Below are 17,589 nucleotides of genomic sequence, written 5' to 3'. Positions count from 1 at the left end.
GATTTCCGTCTTCTCAGGGGGAAGGAGAGAGATCGCAGGATTGGGGGAAAATTTTCACACCCACAGGCTCGGATGCCACTGACTTCTTGGGATTTAACTCGTCCCCAGCAAGCAGAGAGCCACTAGGGAGGGGGAGAGAGGAGCCTGGGAGGGGGGTGCATGTGAGGGACAAGGGATACAGGGAAGTCCCTCCCATCTTAAGTTCCAGCCCATCACCAAGCGCTGGAGAGAGTAAGGAGAGCTCTGCCTCCAGCGGAGAGTCAGGAAGTGGTGTCCGAGGCTCAGGCAGGGTTGCGGAGCCCATGCCTCAGGTGGGACAGGAAGTTGGACGCACGGGGGGGAGGCCAATCCCCCCAACTCCCGAATTGCGACGCAAACGTAGGGGGAAGAGGTTGGGTCTGCCAAAGTTGTGGTGCTGGAAGAAAACGCGCCAATCGCCATTCGGGAGTTCTGACACCTCACCTTAAGGATGCATTTTTACTGCTCTGAACACTGTAAATAATCAGCACTTAATAAAAGCCTTAAAAGACCATGCTGGAGTCGTTACTCTAGAGTAGCCATACCAAGCCCTCTGACACCATGTTTATGGAAGACAATCTTACTTGGCGTAGTGATGAAGAAGAAGAAGAAGAAGAAGAAGAAGAAGAAGAAGAAGAAGAAGAAGAAGAAGAAGAAGAAGAAGAATTGTGCGTGGGGAGCTTAGGTGATAGTTACATCTGTGCCATACAATTAAAGCACCAAAGAATCCTGTTTTACCCTTTGCAGAGCTACAATTCCCAGCACCCTTAATGAACTACAGTTCCCAGGATTCTTTGGGGGGCAATCCACATGCTTTAAACATATGGTGTGTATGTGGCTTACATTGCATTGAGGCAAGAGTTATCCTGCACTTTCCAGTGTGTGTCTCCCCATCATTCTACCTACTGCAAAATTCAGATCTTTGGGGGAAGCACGTTTGTTGCGCAACACCTCCCAATAACCTATAGCTTGGCAGCTCTAATTTTCCAGTATGTGACTGAATCTCATCCAGAAATAGTGACAGTCTGGGAATTCCCATATGCTCCCTCTGGGTCCTCCTCCATCCTGTGTCTGCTTCTCCGGTAAAAGTTTCCTGACCTGTCATAGCATCACAGTTTCTGCAGTAATCCTTTTTGTCAAGTGCCGCTTTCTTCCTAGCCTTTCTCCTGGCCATTTAACTTATGCTAGAAAGAAATCATCATTTGTTCTTCAAAGAGCTGAAAGTGCTTTGAAAGAGATTGTGACTCATGGTGGGAGTACACCCCCCCCTTTGGCTTTAGTGAACAGGATTTGTAGGTTTTCCGGTTGTTTCGAGGTGACAGTCAGACAAAAGAAATAAATGTGTGCGCCCTTTGTAAATCCTCTTCCAAGTAGTAACATTGCTGAAGTTTGGAATTACCTGCTGTGGACTATGATATTCCTGCATGCATTATGCAACCAGACATCATTTCCATGATAGGTTTTTCTGCAGCTTGAAATACAGAAACTGTATTCCGTATTCTGCCCATGCACAAAATGTGTATTCAGTTTGAAAATGATACAGCAATATGATCCAGTGCAGCCAGTGTCATGAGACAATTTAGAACTATCCTCTCTTTCTAAAAATAATTTAAAAAATCATTGCAATAATGCTTGTAATTGCTGACTCAGTTTTGAAGCGAGCTACTCCCAAGTCTCTGACTCCGGCTTTAGAAGTTTAGTTCCGTCGGCTGATGCGTTGACCCAGTTTGCACATGCAAATCCTGGCTTAATAAACTGGGATATGCACAAGCTTCATGCAGCGGTGCAACTAGATCAGAGGTTTTCAACCTTTCTGAGTCCACGGCTGCCTTGACCAACTGCATTCTTTTTGCGGCACCCCTGTGGGGCTCAGGAGCCCAGGTGTGTCACCCCTTGCCTGCAGAACCAGCAGCCTCTCACCCTTTTTCAAACACCCTCCCTTGTAGAGTGTTCCCTCAGCCTCCTCTCTTCTCCCCTCTCCCTGGGAATCCTCTGGACAACCACTGCTGCTGCACCTGGTCTCTGAGCTGCCTCCCTACCCCAAAGAGAGGTGCCTTCTCACATTGCCTTCTAGGGGCCCAGGAAGCAACCCCAAGCCCAGCGGCGGAGCTTCATGCTCCACCACCGGGGGCGGAGAGCAGGCGCGCTGCCCCCAGGGACGTGGGGGTGGGGCGCCCACACATTTTGGGGGCAGGCACATGTTTTGGGGCGGGACAGGCAGCCGTGATGGCACCCCTGGGATTGTGCCGCTCGGGGCACCCCGCCCCCACCACCCCAATCTTCCTATGCCCCTGCCCTGGCCAGCCCCAGAGGTACCATTCACCTGGAAAGCTTGTAGCCAGGGCTGCTGCAACAAACTGCCAGGGGCGTAGCAAGGGGGGAGCGGAGGGGGCAACACGCTCCCAGCTCTGTCTTTTGGGGGGCAGCGCAAGCGGCGGCGGTGGCACCTCACTACATAGCATGCATGCGCAGCGTCGCTATGTAGCAACGCATGCGGAGTATGTAGCGACGCTGCATATGCACGCTACGTAGCGATGCCCCGCCCCCGGGTTTACCACTCTGGGTGCCCAAGCGGCTTCCTACGCCAGTGCAAACTGCTGTGCAAGCCTTTGGGTGGCAGAAATGCGAGAGGGCATCAGAAGAGGGAGGGATGGAGGGAAGGAGAGAGGGAGGGAAGAGGGACAGAGGCTCACGTTGCCCGCAGCACCCCTGACCGTCATTGAAGGCACCCCAGGGTACCATGGCACACTAGTTGAAAACCACTGAACTAGATGCTTTTGCAGCCTATTCAGACTGCTTTTTGAGGGAGTGGCAGGTGTATTCTACAGCATGTCATTAACACAGGAGTAGTGAAGTTATCTGTTATGTATTCTGTGGTCTGTGTTTGCCTGAGCTTGAGTCTGGACTAAGGATTCTGAGCCCTTATCCATACATCATTCTGCTTTTTAAGTTGTTCCAAGATGCTTCCCCAGTGTTAATGCCCTATTGCTGTCTGGAGGGGCAGTCTTGTGCTGTAGTGCAATAAAAGCAGGACATCTCCTCCACCCCAGAAGTGTTTGCGGTATAAAAAGTTACAGGATTTCAGCAGGAAGTTTTTGCACTGATTAGAAGTGTGGCGCTCAAATCGTTAGCGTAACACTCAAATTGTCAGCGTAACACTCAAAACGGAAGTGTGGCACTCAAAAAGAAACACGTTCATCTTCCAATAAACCGGAACACTTACTTCCGGGTTTGCAGTGTGTGGGTTCCAAGTTGTTTGAGTACCAAGGCATTTGAGAACCAAGGTACCACTGTAGATCTTGAGAAAGATGATGTGGTCCCTGCTCCCCAACTGAACCAGTATTTGAAAACAGGCCTTTCGGCATTTGGAAGATTCGCTTGTGGCCTCCTGTAGGCATTAAAAAAAACCAACCTGAACAAATTAAGAGGCATGCATGCAAGCATTCCTGGTCCCTTCCCTCCTTAACAACAGGAAAGGGAGGGCGTCTCCAGACCATGAAGGGAGAGCCAATTAGGCATCTTTCCAAGATTCAGAGAGGCAGACAATTATCTGATTTTCTAGAACAACAACAATTAATCCTTTTACCCACCATCCTTATGTGGAGCTCATTTCAGTCTTCATGAGCCACTGTGTGTGTGTGTGGTGTGTGTGTGTGCAACTGACAGACCCACTTGTTCTCCAGCCCTCTTCATGGAAAACTACATGGACCAATCGTGTGAGGTGATAAAATTAAGGTTCCTCTGCTCCTATGCAAATAATCACCCCACATTATAAAGTGGGCATTGCCAGCTGTGTGACTATTACTGGCCTGTTAACTCGATTCCTGTTCAAGATTACAGATAATTGCAACTCAGGGCATCACGCATGGAGGAAAACATCCTAACTGGCAAATCACAATAATATTTCAATCCGGTTAAAAGGTTGCTCAGACAGAGAATGTGAAAAGAACACACAGCATCACTGAAACCTTTTCCAACCTGGAGCTCTCGAGATCTCGGACTACAACTCTCATGAGCATGGCCAGTGGTCATGAATGATGGGAGTGGTAGTCCTAAACATGCGGAGGGCACCAGGTTGGGGATGCTTTGCATGTGTTGATAAAGTGAGATGGTATCATACAGTTCTGCAGTATCCTGTTGTTAGGAATGCTGCTTATTTGGCACTACTGAATGAGAATTTGGGCATTAAATGGGTCAAGTAATCTCATCCTTAAACACATTCTTGAAAAGTTTCCAGTTCCTTCCAGCTCGTTGTATGATCTCAGAGTTTAGATTCCATGTCCGGTAATGTTGATCTTTTTGAAACTGTGAAATTTTTCAGTTATGATCAACAAAATGAAAAGTCACTCACCAAAGATAAGAGGCGAGTTGGCAAAAAGTGCAGGAGTTTCAAAAGAGGAGAGGCATGAGTAAGCGTTTCCCATCCCACTCCGAACAGAAAGTCCTCACAGAACTTGACAAAGGGCGTTTCGTCCTGGCCTGCATCCATCTCCCTACACGCAGGATCTCCAAATGGCTCCAGTAGGAGGTTCTATGGGTTGCTACTATAGAAGGAACTCAAAATCCCAAAGAGATAAGAAACAGTAATGTCTCTGCCAAGCTGGGTAGTTTCAGAAAGCTAAGTGTGGTAGCTCTATGGGTGCAAGAAGACAGAAAGTGCCATAGCTTGCTGTGGTGTGCTACATTGGTTTTAGCTGTCAGTATAAAGTGTGCTGAAGCAAAAAGAAGGAAAAACCCTCAGGCCACAGCTCAGTGGGAGAGTAGATGATTTGCAAGTAAAAGGTCCTTGGTTCCAGTGTTTGAAATTAGCCAGGTGCCAGGTGCATTTTGCACCTGGTTATCGGCCACTTGCAACCAAGTGGAGATGCCCGGGTGCCAGACCTCTCCACCAACTGGGGGATCATTGGAACTTGACTGTTTTCGCACACTTATACGGCATCCTGTAGATTCTGTCAGTTATATTTCATCAGCACAATCTGAATCAATTTCAGGAAGCAAAATGCTTTTTCTGTGCAGCCTAAGCAGGAGCAGCGAGCAACGGTATAGTGAATTGTTGTCTCTTGCCTTTGCTTGCCCCACCCCACTGCCCTGATCGCAGTTGTGAATAATATTCTTACGTTATGAATGGTCTGTGTTGCCATTTTTAAAAAAGAGGTCTGAATAGGCCAATATATATGTGGACTGTCCCTGGATCAAGCGACTTTTAAGTTCCCAGAGATCTTAACCTAGCTTGAGGTTGCCGTATGAACTAGCCAGATAATCAATCCCAGTCAGTCCATCATTTGAAAAATAAGACTTTGGAGCCGTATTGCTCCCAAATGGCAACTAGACGTTCTATTTTGGTTTAAGGAGTCATTTGGCAGCTAGCTTATTTATCCGAGTTTCTAACATGGCTTGGTTCTGTCCCCAGGATCTCCAGTTATTGTGTGGAGACAATGCTGAGCAAAAGGGACCAGTGGTCTGACTCAGCTTCTGATGCTTCTAACCTGGCATCCTGGGTCTGCCCATTTGCTTTCTCCCAGTATTTGAGAAGCAGGAGCTATGTTGCAGCAGTGCAGGCTATTCCCTGGATGAATCCCCACTAACATTTCAAGGTGTGGCACAGTAAAACAAGGAACACCATCTTCTGCTTGCTCCTCTGTGCAAGTTTCAAAAGTGGCTACAGGATTAGCGCAAATGATCAAACCAGTAGAGCCTGGAGCTAATTCAGACTACTCTTGGTGCAACTAAGGGTGGTTTCCTTCAGGGGACTGAAAAACGGCATGTCTCCCACCTATGTTCTGACATTTATTCAGTCAACAAAAAGCCAAATTGTTGATCAGAAGTTCTAGAATACTTGCTCTGCAAAATCTGCAGGAAGGATCGGGTTTCATGGACAGCAGGTTATATAGATTACAACCCTAAACATTTTTATTTCTGCAAAAGTCCCATTCAAATCAAGCAGATATTATTAGATGCAGATTTCTAGCATGTCAGGGTTATTACCCCATGTCCATGCCTTGTCTGTTTCCCTTTCATTTACCCTAGCATAGGTAAGGTAAAAGTGCCCCTTCTCCACCTGTGATTAAACATTATCCTGCAGCATTATTTAAAAACCATTGCAACCTCTGGAGTGCCCACAGCACTACAAAGCCTTGTTAACTGTTCAACTACTGGGCATTGAGTAAAAGCAATTGAAATGCATTTGGAACATTTAAATCCTGGGCAATAGGGCATCAGGTTTATTATAGGCCAGGTCTATAAATCAAGACTGCAAGCTCTCTAATTCTTTAATGAAGATAAATGCTTTCGAGATTAATATGGGAATCAGCTCTGAGTGCTGCTCTCGGTGACTTTTCTAGATGACACTATAAATTACACATAGAAACACCCAGTGTGCATCTAAGACTCAGAGGGAGCTACTTTGGCATTGAGTAAAAAGTAGTACTGCGAAGTCACAGTACAATGATGCCAGGGTGGATTATTGCAGAGTTACCAGTTTGGTTCAATATGCTTTTGCATAGCAAGGGGTGGGGAACCAATGGCTCTCCAGGTCTGGACTCCAATGTCCATCAGCTCCATCCAGCATAGCCAATAGTCAGGGGTGATGGAATTTGTAGTCCAGGGCCACTGTGTAGCATTAGCAATTGGCTGGACAGCGTCGCCTGCAAGCATCCGACCAAAAAAGTTGGGTGTGTGATGTGGTGGTTCTGTATCCTCTGAGAAATAGACCCTAGGATTAGCTAAATGAAGTTTTGGATTTGAAGTCCTGTTTTGTGTGTGATGTCCTTCATGCCTCGCCTTCCTTTTTAGGCGATCCTTTCTTGTGCTAGAAATAAGCTGAAAGAGGGATACGCATACACAAGGTGAGAATAAGAAAGAATTCTTCATCAAAAGAAGACGTCTCAGTGTTCAATCTGTAATTCAGCCATGTGGCTTTTGCTAAATGATGAGACACAAGTTTCTAAGAAACAAGAGGTTAACTAGATGTTCTCTTCTGCAGATGTCTACTCAGACGTATCCCCTCCGTGGTGCTTATTTCCAGGTAAATGTGCATAGGATTTCAGCCTATGTTGGAACTTTTGAACGATAAGAGAATGCACAGAAGTGTTTGAGATAGTAGGAAAGGGGCCATCAATACTAAAGCATGTAGTATCAGCCGAAACATGAGTTGCACTTTATTCTTGTTCGGGCTGTGTAGCAAGTTTAACTTCTCTGTGTTGCTGCACATGCATACTTTTAAGTTTTAGATGATGATAGGTGCACAGAAACATTCAGTACAGTTCTCCTAGAAGTAGTTGGCTGCCGTTTTTCAGCTGGTTTTCAAAAACGCAGAATTGCCATGGCCCCAGACCTGGAATCTACAGAGGTAGAGTCCTCCAATGATGTCAGCCTCAAGGAGATGGATCCATTCCTTGGTCCATGTCATGCAGAGCTGCTGTCGCCAGAGCCCACACCTCCTCCCCTACACCTTCAAGAGACTCCTCTGTCATCAAGCTCTAAGGTTGACCCACAGATGACTTAGAGGACCAGGAGAGCCCCGAGATAATCCCCACAACTTGAAACCCAGGACCTAGAAGAAGCAAATGGCTGCAGAGGAAGGTCGTGGGACCTTTAACCAGTCAGATTCAGGGGGCTGGGTCTCTAATTAATGAATACCTAACACTCCCATTGCTTGGGAGAAAAGCAATGACAAACCTAGACAGCATCTTAAAAAGCAGAGACATCACCTTGCCGACAAAGGTCCGTATAGTTATAGCTATAGTTTTCCCAGTAGTGAGGTATGGAAGTGAGAGCTGGACCATAAAGAAGGCTGATCACTGAAGAATTGATGCTTTAGGATTATGGTGCTGGAGGAGACTCTTGAGAGTCCCATGGACTGCAAGAAGATCAAACCTATCCATTCTGAAGGAAATCAGCCCTGAGTGCTCACTGGAAGGACAGATCCTGAAGCTGAGGCTCCAATACTTTGGCCACCTCATGAGAAGAGAAGTCTCCCTGGAAAAGACCCCGATGTTGTGAAAGATGGAGGGCACTAGGAGAAGGGGACGACAGAGGATGAGATGGTTGGACAGTGTTTCAAAGCTACCAACATGAGTCTGACCAAACTGCGGGAGGCAGTGGAAGACAGGAGTGCCTGACATGCTCTGGTCCATGGGGTCATGAAGAGTCAGACACGACTAGACGACTAAACAACAACAACACAGGCAATAAGGACCTGCCACTACTCCAGGACACTGATGAGATAGATACTTGTATGTTTTGTCTCAGCTGCAGGGTCACTAACTGTGGTCCTGAAATCCATGTCTAGGCTTGTCTCCCAAGATGCTGATACTGCTTCACCTCACTTTCCTGTCTGCTTGCAACCATATTACTACTGACCTTTCCCCTTGGGGGGGGGTGTCATAACCTCTTTGTGGTGGTAGGCGTCCCCATGGATCAGGAGAAAAACAATCCTTGGCCCAGTTCTCCAAAACAGTAGGGAAACCTGTGTCTGGACTGTACCATCTGAGACTGCAGGTGGGGGTTCAAACTATTGAATGCTTCTCCATACCATAAATAAATAAATAAATTCTCCCCCCCCCCTCCCACAGAAAAATAGGTGATGAAAAGAAGAGTTCTACTCTAACTTTCTCCTTTGGGGGCTAATTTTCTATAGGAATGTTTATTATAGAAGGTTTCCATAATGTTGGGATGGAGAATCTGTGGACCTCTTAATACCCCTTAGCCCCAGCCAGCATGGCCAATGGTCCGGGATGATGAGGGCTGAGGGTACCACAAATTCTGGAGGGCTGCATGCTTCCCACTCCTGCTATAATTGAAGCCTCCACCTCTGGTCTGAAGTGGTAAAGTCTAGACATAGGCCTATCACCTCATCTGCTGCTTGTGTGACATAGACCTTAATTGTGCCTCCTTTGTACCATATTGTGTGGAGTCATAATTTTGGGTTGTGCTTGATCCTCTGCCCATCTAGTTCAAGACCAAAAAATTTCCACTTGCTTCACCGAGCCAGGATTTGTTCCTGAAGTCATTTTGGGCATTGGGCCAGGTCCTTAAGAGGTGATGGCTTTGCAGATCATTTGCAGCTCATCAGCACGGTGCCAAAATATGTTGGGAGAAATGGCTAACCTTGCAGCTACTTCTTAGAACAAATTGGATGCGTATAAGCTTGTAGCCTGAGCTTCACTGTGTCCCCAGGATTTTGCTTTATTTTGATCTGGCTACCATCCTCATCCCTTGCCTGTCTCTCTTCTGAGAACAATTCTGCAACCAAGCCTGCTTTCATCCTGAAGACCCACCCAAGTGCCATTCCTTTGGGATGCCAGTGGGCAGAAGATGAATGAATTAATTTTCTTCTTATCCAGGAACGCAGGCCATATGGACCTCCTGAAGTCTGACGTATACTTGCATCTCCAAAGGCAAAAAATACTTAATACTTCCTTGCTGTCTGGACAGCTTCTCTTTATTTCCACTGATGAAAGCTAATTAGAAAAACACAGAATTCAAAGAGCCCATTTTAGAATCTGCAGCTAAACTGCTTCCCTCCCAATTCCCTGCCTCAAGCTCATTATCTTATTTCCACTTAATTTGTTTAGGAAATGTTAGGTTTGCTGGTGCTTCTGTTTGCCCGGCGGGGTAGGGTGGGGGAGAGCATTGATCTCTTTTTGTGCAAGTTCATGTGAAGCCAGGGAAGTCAGCAAGGGGGCATCACCAAAGTCCGTGCGTATGTAGAAGTCTCTGACGTCTGCATCGCTGGATTGTGTCTTCCTGCAGGCCTGAACAATGTGTTCACAACTTAGGTCCAGGATACCTCAGGGATGACCTGAGGCCTCGAATCCCAGCTTCCTCACTGGGTTCATCTGCAGATGTGTCATTGGTCATTCCCTGAGTTGGTGAGACTCATTTGACAACAACGAGAAGCAGAGACAGCTCAGTCCTGTAAAATACCCTGCCAACAGAGTTTCAGCAGGCACCTTCTGTGCCAACTTTTAAACGCCTGCTGGAAACTTTCACATTTTTGCCGGGCAGGTGCAGGCAATTAGGGACACTTCCTTCCACAATTGAGGTCTGTTTTTAACTCTTTTATGGTCTTACGGAAAGGTTTCATTGCTGTCAACCGCTTTGATAAATTGCTGTTGTTGTGACACAGTTGTACCCACATATTTAAATGAATAAACAAATAAGAATCAAATCTGTCCACTGACCTTTGCCTTTGGTCACGCCTGCTTTTTGCTTCCCAATCCATTGAAATGTGACCCCCCCCTCCAAGGCTGCCAATAAGGGAATGAGGCCTTCAGGCTGAAAAGCATTCTGACATCTGCCTTAGGTGGATAACTTTTTAAGCAGCTTCCAGGAGCATAGCTGCCAAGTTTTCCCTTTTCTCATGAGGAAACCTATTCAGCATAAGGGAATTTCCCTTAAAAAAAAGGGAGAACTTGGCAGCTATGTCCAGGAGGCAAATAGCAGCTCAGGGTGCAACGTGGGGAAGCAGAGTTGGGGGAGGCAGGTAGGCAGGGCTGTTGGAAAAAACACACCCATGTGGTGTACATACACCTCCTCCCTACATTTCTTTGGAATGAGGACCAAAGGCTTTCACATTCCTTCATATGCAGATGAAAGTGTTCTCTAGTGACCTGTTGTCTAACCGATGCCACAGCCCTTTGACCTCTCAGCCTCCATAGATCTCTTTTCTTCCTCTCTCCCATGCAGCAGCTGCCTAAATGCTTTCAGCCTCCTTTGGAATCCACCATGCCATGCTTGAAACCACTATTCCCTTCTCAGTATTCCCAGGTTACCCCCTTTTTTGTGCACGGCTGACCTCACTGGTTGGGAACTGGTTGTTTTGCAAATACTGAATTAGACTGGCTACGCTGCTTCTGCTATTTCACTGGGAAGATGAGGTTGCACTTTCTGTACTGATGGGGCGTTGTGGAGTAGCGGCTCCCAAGCTCCGCCCCCCCATGGACCACTTAAAAGGATCTTGGGGGATCACATCACGATTTTTCTGCCTGTTGTAGCAATTGCAATTAATGCACCGTGGTAGATGCTGCATGATTTTTAACCTCATTTTTACAGACACCCCATGGTGGTTCTGGATAAAGCTCCTGAACCTTCAGCTCTCAATTAATTGCACAACTGCTACAGGCTACAGCGGACATGGAGCAATGGATTCAAACTTCAAGAAAGAAGATTCCACCTAAACATTAGGAAGAACTTCCTGACAGTAAGAGCTGTTCGGCAGTGGAATTTGCAGTCTCCTTCTTTGGAGATCTTTAAGCAGAGGCTTGACAGGCATATGTCAAGAATGCTTTGATGGTGTTTCCTGCTTGGCAGGGGGTTGGACTGGATGGCCCTTGTGGTCTCTTCCAACTCTATGATTCTAGGCAACTTCACAGCCCTCCCTACACACTGAACCCCCCCAGCCACATTAACAATCCACTTCATATTCTGCCTCCTTCTTACCATCAGCAAAATGGGTCTATCAACATAGGGTTGGAACAGATCTGAAAACAAGAGTCTTGGACCACCCACCCCCATATTCCCTGGCCCTGTTCACACAACCCAGACCACAGTTCTTGAGAACAGATGCAGTGCAGCAAGGACACCCGTGGATTCACAGAGACCGTGCAGAGACAGAAGTGCAGAGAACAATTAGGTTTATGTAGCCTGTGCTGCTGAATCCTCTAATGAATTGATTCTGTTCTCCCAGGGGAGCACAGGAACTGCAAAAGCAAGAGACCTCGTGCTTTCCCGTAACTTTTGGCAGAGCTTTAGCAAACCATTCTTCAAAGAGGAAAGCAAAAATAAAGGGGGTGAGGGAATAAATCCTCCTCCATTTTCTGTGCAGTTCACTTCGCGGTCTTTTGAACGATAGCATGGGATAGGATTGTTGTCCTTTGAGAAAAGGTTAGATGGCTCTTTCTGCTGTGTCTGGCAGTTTCCCCCCCTCTCCAGTGGAATTGCAATGCAGGCACTTTGCTTACAGGTGCTCCGAGCGCAGATTTTTGCACATGATAATAGCTTCTGGTGCATCTGCATTTTCAAGTGGTGTCCTTGACCGGCTAATGCGATGGGGGTTTTCAGGAAAATGTTGAACTGGGTTCCCCCCTATGCTTGTTAGGGCACTTTGCTTCAGGAATTTTTCTGATGCCCTCCTAGAGAGTGATCTAATGTTCGCTTTAGCCTTACTTAGCAAGCAAAGCGAGAAACTGAAATCTGCCGTTCTTGCCTAATACGTACTGTATTTGCAGTTGACATCCATTCATTTTTGCTAATGAGCTTGTGAAACAGAAAGGGGGGTGGGAAATCTGCCCCACATTGCTGCTAACGGTGTCCAGAGCTTGGATTTCAACACTAGTCCTGGAATCATCGGAATATCAGAGACTTTTGAAATTGCGACTATGAACGTAAGAGGTATTCATAACCCAGTTGAATTCCACAAGCAAAGGAATGCAATGCTGCAGCTTTAAAAAATTGCTCCGTACATAAGCCGAGTGCAGATCTCTGTAATATTCATTTAGCATCCTGCTTAGGCTACTGATGATGTAATACAAGGTGTCCAAAAAAATGTTGGGGCTTGGAAGGGCAGTGACCAATGCTCTCCTTTTCTAGGGCATAGTACCAGACTGGAGATAATTTATATGCATGTTCCTCAGGGCTACTGGATTTAGGCACTACCATAATGGCTTGGGAAGAAGCCACAGGTGAGCAGTAGATGTGAAGTTGCCTTATTCTGAGTCAGATAATTGGCTCATCTAGATCAGAGTTGTCTACACTGGCTGGCATAAGCTCTCCAAGGTTTTTGATGGGAGATTTTCCCAGCTGTGGCTGGAGATAGCAGATACTGAATCTGGGAACTCTTGCAATGAAAAGCATCCACTCCATCATGGAGCTAATATAAATTGGCCCGCCAAGAGCTGCTGGAAATGACAGACAGGAGTCTCCTCAGTTGGGTCTGACAGGTGGGTTGGGTAGCTGGGGTCCATAACCAGCCCATTTTAGAATGAGGCAGGTCCCATTCAGACAGGTCTGGTTTTGAATTCTAAGGAGCAATTCTCCTATTAGGACAGATCAGACTTGGGAAGCCCTGGCCTGATAACTCTTAAGTCCCCAACAGAATTTCCAAGGTTCGAAAGAGGATGCACTCCCTTATAACAAGGGTGGCCAGCGTTGAACTCCAACTCCCATCAGCCTCGGTCAGGAATGATGGGAGTTGTATTCCAGCAACTTATGGGGCACTGTGTTGCCTTGTGAAGTTCTCAACAAATCAGAGAAGCAGCCTGGGAAACCAACCACTGCCTTGGGAGGTTCAGTGGAAAGGCCTGGGAAGAGCTGATGCTACCAAGGACCTCCTGATTGGATGACATTTGCTTCTAGGTTTCCTGGGCCAGGCTGTCACATCAGTGCAAATTTCTGTGACCTCATTGAACAGAGGAGGAAAACAGATCTTTTCACTTTTTAAGTTACGTGGAATGAAATAAGGAGAATGAGAAACACCCCCTAACCATTTCACCCTGCCTCCCTTCGCTGTCTTTCAGGACGATGATTCCTATCACTGAATTCCGCCAGTTCTCTGAGCAGCAGCCAGCCTTCCGGGTGCTGAAGCCATGGTGGGATGTCTTTACAGACTACCTTTCCGTTGCCATGCTGATGATTGGCGTCTTTGGTTGCACGCTGCAGGTAAACAAACAGGAATGCTATCTGATGCTGCCAAGGTAGGGCTGGGAAACTATTCCCAAGTGCTAGCAGAGTTGGTCAGAGTGGAAGACAGATACAGTGGTCCCTTGACTTCCGAAGTACTCGACTTACGAAATTTCGAGTTACGAATGGGAAAAAATGGCTGCACGCGTACAGGTTTTTTTGACATCCGAAAGGAAAACCGTTGCGATTTAGATGGGGTTTTCTCAACTTACAAATTTTAGATGCAGTTTACTCGACTTACGAATTTTTCCATTTCCAATGCATCCCTATGGGAAACCACTTTTTTTTACGTACAAACTTTTCGACCTAGGAATGTGCATTCGGAACGGATTAAATTCGTAAGTCGAGGGACCACTGTAGTCAGAATTTCTATTACTACTACTACTACTACTACTACAGTTGTACCTTGGTTGACAAACACCTTGCGACTCAAACGTTTTGGCTCCCAAACACTGCAAACCCGGAAGTGACTGTTCTGGTTTGTGAACGTTCTTTGGAACCAGAACATCCGACAGGGCTTCTATGGCTTCCGATTGGCTGCAGGAGCTTCCTGCAGCCAATCGGAAGCTGCAGCTTGATTTCCGAATGTTTTGAAAGTCAAACGGACTTCTGGAACGGATTCCGTTTGACTTCCGAGGTACGACTGTACTACTAATCCTTGGTTAAATAATACAGGAGAGAAACTACTAAATGGAACACTTTCCTCTTTTTTTTTAAAGTGCTTATAGGTTGGAATCTAATCAATGAACAGAATCCAGATGGACATTCTTTTTTAAAAAAAACACCTGCCCACAGTTTTTTTGGCTCCCTGCTGCTAAAATTCACTCCACTTAAAAGTTCTCAAAGTGCACCTGAAAGTTGCAAAACAAAACCTCAGAATTCGTCGTTTCCCCATCAAGTCAAAACGCAAACAATTAAGAAGCTTTGAGCCTGATCCATTTTCTTGCTTGGCAAAACCAAGTTTATCTTTCCCTCCCTCCATTTTCGTGTGTGATACCTTCTTAAATAGCTTTAATTCTTTGAAGGGGAAAAGCAGCACCCATTTCTGCCTCTCTCCCTCTTCTTTCTCCCATTTGGCAATCTCTGGTCTTATTTTTCTCCCTTGGTTCTGCTTAGAGATGACATGGAAGTGTTTGTTTTATTTAATGCCCCCCAATTAATAAATGTTCCCGAAAGGCAAAATAACAGAAAGCCTTAAGGGCTTGCCTTTTAACTAATAACTCATATTAATTCCACAAGGTTTTGCTGAAAGTTTAAACAACATCAGATTGTCCGGACTTGTTTAGGGTGGTCTCTACAACAGTGTCAAAAGTTTTGTAACATTCTGTTGGGCTAGAATTATGAGGAAGCCCCCCTTGAACCAGGAAAACTGTACCTCAGGGAGTTGGGAGATGTTCTTTTGAACCATATTAGGCATTGAAAGACTAATTCATTCCCCTTGAGGCAACAGCTTGAGGTTTATACCGTATTTCCTTTTGCATCTCTCGGTCTTTTCTGGGTTGGATCCACACAGACAGCACAATCCTAACCATGTCTGCTCAGAGAAGTCCTGTTGAATTCAAAAAGGCTTAATCCCAGTTAAATGGGATTTCAAGTTAGCCAGGTCCCATCATACCAACTTAAGCCGTCTCTGCTTCTTCCAAAAATCCTGGGAACTGTAGTTTTTATTGATCCTGAGAGTTGTTAGACCCCCCTATTGCCCCTCAAAGAGCTACAATTCCCAGGGTTCCTTGGGAAGAGTGACTGACTGTTAAACCACTCTGATAATTGCAGCTCCGTGAGGGTAATAGGGCTGTCCTAACAACTTAGAACCTCAGAGTTGGAAGGGACCCCCAAGGGCCATCTAGTCCAACCCCCTGCAATGAAGGAATCTCAGCTAAAGCATCCATGACAGACGGCCATTGACCCTTAACAAACTACATTTAAAGGATAATTGGGAGAAAGGCCATTTTTAAAGTGGTATGAAGCTGCTTTAAATGTGTAGTGCAGAAGGGGTCTCAAAAGTCAGTGATTTCAATGGGTCTGATCTGATATAAGTATGACTAAGTCTGGATCCAGCCCTGTAGTTCCCGTGTTTATCTTATAGTTCAGTGGTTCCCAACAGGTGGTCCGGGGACCCCCAGGGGTCCGCGAGCTTTGCCAGAGGGGTCCGCAAGACGCTATTAGAATAAAAAATATATTAAATATATTTCGTATGATAACAGATTTTTTGTTTTGGCCGCTTCCTGCATGAGCAGAGTCTAGCGCAAAACTAGAATTAGATAGAGGCAGTAGTTCTGCTGTATGCCGTTAGGTGGCGCTTTACACTACTGTTTTGCAAAGAGGCAGCACGCGCATTCTACTAACGCTCACCTCCCCAAGATGCTTTGCGCGTGTCGGCTTCATTTGTGCGCTACTGCGCAGGTACCCTGTCTTCTCCATTCCCCTCCCTCCTCCCTGGCGCGCGCTGCCTCTTTGCGAAACAGTAGTGTTTGTAAACAAAGTGTTGTTTTTCGCGGAAGCTACAGTTCGCGTAGTTAAAAATGGACCGTTGGTTTAAAAGTGGTTCGTTAAAACGACAAAGGCCTACAGATGAAGAGGAAGAACTGTAAAAAATGTATCAATATAAAATATAAAAAGACTCTTAATTTGGCTCTCACTTTTTAATTTTAGGATTAGGAATTAATGGGGGTCCTTGTCACAATAGCGGCTTGATGAGGGGTCCTCGAGAAAATTTTGTTGGGAACCCCTGTTATAGTTAATTAAATTGTGCTTAATTTTATTAAGACTGTGCTTAATTTTAGCACATGACTCCCCTGCCAAAAAATAATAATCATGGGAATGGTGGTTCCACCCTCACAGTGCTGCAATTCCCAGAAACCTTAACAAACTACAGTTCCCAGTTTCTTTGGGGGAAGCTATGCACTGTAAATGTGCACCGAATGTGCTTTAAATGTACATTGCAGGTCTGCCCTCAGGAACAAACTGAGCTGTTTTCAGGTTGCCCATTTTGACCTAGTGGCGTGGTTGCCTGCCTCTTTCTTGGCTCTGGCAGTTCCTTCTTTTTGCACTACCGAATCCTTAAACTATTGCATGAATATACTTAAAAAGGATCTCGTTTGGGGAAAGAAGCGACCAGCCAGTTCTTTTTTTTTTGCTGAAGTAAGCACACTCAGAATGTGCAAAGCGATCGCAGCTCCGGGAAATGGCATGTGAGAATGCAAATATTTGCATTCCTGCCTATTGCTATTTTATAAATGCTCTTTCTAGATAGCAAGCCGTGCCTTCAACCAAAGCCAATGAGGATTTTCCCCTCCTGGCATGAATCTGTGATCGCTCAAGTAATGCCAGTAGCCGAGACCAATCCATCATCTGTGGTGTCACTGTTATTGATAACAGTGCTAAATATTTAATTTAGAGGGTAGAATCCTGCGAGGTGTCTGGTTCCCTGTCAGGCACATGACAGTTGAAAGCACCCAAGGAGCCTTGAGCACTCTGTAATGGTACATTACAGAGGCATTTTCGGGTTGCGCAGTCCTCGGAAACAGCGCCAGACTAATTGTACCGGGGATGGAAAAAGAAATTTGTCATCCGCAGAACTGTGGTCGTATATAAGCACTGATGCGGTGAGTCATTGCTCCACTGTGTTTTGAAGGGAAGTAGATGCTTCTCCACATGTGTGGACATCTTCCTTGGCAAAGCCTTCTCATCTGTCTTGCGCGTATTAGCCTTGAAAGGACTGTGAGCATCCTCTCTGTGGACAGAACAATTCCCACCAGCAGCACAGTAGTGGCAGTAGCATAACATGGGTTGCCAGCTCCCGGGGCTGTGCGGAGGGTGTGGGAATGGGAGGGATATGGATAGAGTATGCATGTGCATTCAACTACCTAACAGCATCTGCATCACCCAGGA

At 46.1% G+C, this 17,589-nt stretch overlaps 2 protein-coding genes across 2 annotated transcripts in view; both read left to right on the top strand.

Moving 5' to 3' along the window:
- The window catches only part of LRRC8D (leucine rich repeat containing 8 VRAC subunit D), a 184,668-nt gene that overhangs the window by 51,213 nt on the left and 115,866 nt on the right, over positions 1 to 17,589 (top strand). The gene's annotated exons all lie outside the window — the stretch shown is intronic.
- The window catches only part of LRRC8C (leucine rich repeat containing 8 VRAC subunit C), a 43,685-nt gene that overhangs the window by 17,609 nt on the left and 8,487 nt on the right, over positions 1 to 17,589 (top strand). Inside the window, exon 2 of the mRNA XM_035122932.2 lies at positions 13,536 to 13,677. Coding sequence (XP_034978823.1) covers positions 13,540 to 13,677 — 138 coding nt within the window. The 5' untranslated portion in view covers positions 13,536 to 13,539. The remainder of the gene's footprint in view (positions 1 to 13,535; positions 13,678 to 17,589) is intronic.

Source organism: Zootoca vivipara, chromosome 7 (assembly GCF_963506605.1).
Source record: "Zootoca vivipara chromosome 7, rZooViv1.1, whole genome shotgun sequence".
Taxonomy (NCBI): Eukaryota; Metazoa; Chordata; class Lepidosauria; order Squamata; family Lacertidae; genus Zootoca; species Zootoca vivipara.
This window is presented reverse-complemented; position numbering and strand designations above follow the sequence as displayed.